The 3,343-nt window shown below is 34.8% G+C and overlaps 1 protein-coding gene across 1 annotated transcript; it reads left to right on the forward strand.

Moving 5' to 3' along the window:
* Positions 1–381: 381 nt before the first annotated feature.
* On the forward strand, positions 382–2,025 carry LOC148850868 (uncharacterized). Its single transcript, XM_088943372.1, has 3 exons — positions 382–845; positions 961–1,055; positions 1,231–2,025. Exons 1-3 carry the CDS (start codon positions 652–654, stop codon positions 1,809–1,811), a joined length of 870 nt encoding a protein of 289 aa, XP_088799498.1. The 5' UTR covers positions 382–651; the 3' UTR covers positions 1,812–2,025.
* The last annotated feature ends 1,318 nt before the right edge of the window (positions 2,026–3,343 follow it).

Here is a 3,343-nt window from a genome sequence, read left to right on the forward strand (position 1 = left end):
ATCCATATCTGATTTATCCAATATAATACACGATATCGATACTTTGATCCTTGATTTTTGATCGATAAATATGTATCAATCATCGTAATAAATCTGCATCGTCTTAGCAAGCAAATTCATCAATATAAGTGAAATTATTGAAAAGATAAATAGCGTAGTAAGTAGAAACTAATAACCATCCAACCGGTATTCATTCAATGTTATATACATGGGCTTCTTATTGGTCAAAGATTTTATTATTATTATTAATATAATACAAACCGAAACCGCGATTTGCCAAAATTGGTGGGGAAAGAAGAAGTCGTATCGTATTCGTTATTTCGTGTGCAAAAAAAACGGACAAACAAAACTATTTGAAAGAGGGTATGACTATGATATGGAAAAAATATGATATTTGAAAAACTTCAATCAGTGTTATTTATCAAAATTCACCCATGAATTTTGATTGGTCAAAACTCTTCCTATACCTCTGGAGTCTGAAATGTCCACGTGGCAAGCTTCTGCACTAACTGTCCGGCCTTTTTCGTGGTTCCGTTCTTCCCATCTTTCACTTGCAAATGTATATATAGGAGAGAGCAGAAACAGTTTGGTCGTGGTTCTCATTGATTCATTCATACTTGCAAGGGATCGAGATACAGAGAAAAAGAAAATATGGCGAAAAGAATTGCAATCGTGATTATATGGATGGCAGTCATGCTGGCGGTGACTAATATTTGTTTGGGCGAGGAGACAGCGCCGACCACGGTGGAGGATGCTGAGAAGGAAGCGGCAGACAAAGTGGAAGAGGCAAAGGAGAAGGGCGACACATGGACCCAATGGGCTAAAGATAAAATTTTCTCTTCCGAGTATGACATTGATCAATCCATCCATCCCTCCTCTTCTTCCTTAATTTCTTTTATAATTTGTTTGAAGTTTTTTTGGTTGATATATTTTGGTGGCGCTTTCACCTTTAAATTTCAGTTCGTGGTTTGGTAAAGACAAGGAGGAAGACAAGGAGGTGCCACCAGCGGGTGCAGTAGAACATTTGAACACTGTGCAACGCATTGCTGCTACCGGTAATTAATCTTCATCTCCATTTACACACTGCTAATTGGTCTGGCATGGTCATGTCTTTCAAAATTCAAAGTACAGGTTTTTCATTAATTGATTTTGGAATGGAAATCACAACTAACTAAGAAAAAGAAAAACAATTGATATATGCCCCTAATTAATATAATTCTGGGTTTGCAGACGATGAAGAGGAAAAAGACGAGGATGAGAAAAAGGGCTCTAAGGAAGAAAAGGAAGACGGTGATAAAGATGTTAAAGAGAAAGTTGAGAAGATGAAAAACGAAGTTTCAGAAAAAATGAAGGACGGAAAGGAACACCATGAGAAAATTAAGAAGAAAGCTGAGGAAGTGAAGGAGGTCGTTAAAGACAAAATTAAGGAAGCAAAGGAAAAGGCTGACGACATGAAAGAGAAAGCCAAAGGAAGCTTTGAGGACGCAAAGGGAAAGGCTGACGAATTGAAAGAGAAGACCAAAGGAAGCATGGAGGACGCAAAGGGAAAGGCTGACGAATTGAAAGAGAAAGCCAAAGGAAGCATGGAGGACGCAAAGGGAAAGGCAGACGATTTGAAAGAGAAAGTCAAAGGAAGCATGGAGGACGCAAAGGGAAAGGCAGACGATTTGAAAGAGAAAGCCAAAGGAAGCATGGAGGACGCAAAGGGAAAGGCTGGTGATATGAAAGACAAGGCAGCTGATGCTTACAATAAAGCAAAAGACAAGGTGGAAGATGCCAAGGAGAAGGCTTCAGACAAAGCCGGCAATTAATTAAATTAATTAGGACCTCTGATCCAACCCTGCAACTGCGAAGAGGAACTACTTTACTGATGGAGCTCTTTTCTATTTAATTAATTCGTTCCATTCTGTATTCAATCTCTTGTAGTTGCTCTTCTTGATCATCTCTAGAGTTGCGATGCTCTAGTTTTGTTCAAAAACCAACAATTTAATTTGGATATAAATATAAATCTATTATTTCTAATAATTTCTTGGAGCCTCTCTCATCATTATTTTTCAAAATCTTGTGTCCTGTCCGGCTCTTAAATTTTGATTAGAACTAATTAATATTAATTGCCGCTTGCCTTGGCCGAAATAATAAGGGTGCCGGCGTAGTGGGTGTTGGCGGGGACGAGTGTGGGGACCGGATCTAGTAAGCACGTTAAATGAACACAACTGTTAAAAAAGTGGGTATTAATCTTTTTCAAAAATAGGTTAGAGGTATTTTTAAGGAACAAGTATCAACAAAAATTCCAAGTGTTTATTTAACGTGCTTACAACATCACACTTACCTGACCCGAACTAACGCGTGTGAGCCATTCACCTGGGCCCAAGCAAAACCTCTTAGGCTGCATTTGTCATTCCTTATTTTAAGCACTCATCTTCTTTTTGCAATTAAAATGTTCCTATGAACACTTGGTTAACATTCCTATGAATACTTAGTTTTTAACTATAAAAAGGAGATAGATAATTAAAATAAGGAAAGCCAAATGAAGCCTTAATTAACCTCTTTGATCAAGTCAAATCCTGAGTCTCAGTGTAGCCTTTTCTGGTTTTATCAAAAAAGAAAAAAAAGACCTATGGACTACGACTCAGACCAAATGAGATATGTTGAGTGTTCAAACACGGTACCACATCCATGTTCTTCGCTTTCGAATTCTGAGGTTCTGTTTGGTATCATTGTTGTTTCTACTAGAAAGGTTTGGAGTTTATCAATACAAATTTTGTAGAAATTAGTAAGTGTTCATTACATGACAATTCTAGATGATGATAATGATAGTAATAATATATCCAATTTTTCTATAAAATTCATGTATTTTTTATATTTTTGTTTTTCATTATCAAGGTTTTAAAATGTTAAAGGTGTAGTTGAAGTGTAATGGCCTAAGAAGGCGAGGTATAAGCCTAAAAGTTTAGGAAAAAATATTAATTAAATTTTATAAATTAATGAAAATAACATATAATATGCCTAATATAAATGATAAAAAGTATACATATCCATAAACTAGAGGTTTTTAAGCAATAAGTTTTGGCATTTAAGCATTAGATAAAATAATAACTAATCAAATAACAATTATAAACATTTTTCATTTCATGCAAAGAACCAATTTAAAAGAAATGAAACAACTTAATTGATTTGATCTATGATAACAATAATAGTAATATTGATTAATTAATAATAATAAAATTATTATTAATTAGAAAAATGATCCATTGATAGAAGAAATGAGAAAAATAACAAAATTGGGACATTACATTCAGAATAATAAGAAAAATCTCACTTGATTTATCCAAACGAAACTAAT

Source organism: Nelumbo lutea, chromosome 5, assembly GCF_056320005.1.
Source record: "Nelumbo lutea isolate HS-2025 chromosome 5, American lotus-T2T, whole genome shotgun sequence".
NCBI classification, from domain to species: domain Eukaryota; kingdom Viridiplantae; phylum Streptophyta; class Magnoliopsida; order Proteales; family Nelumbonaceae; genus Nelumbo; species Nelumbo lutea.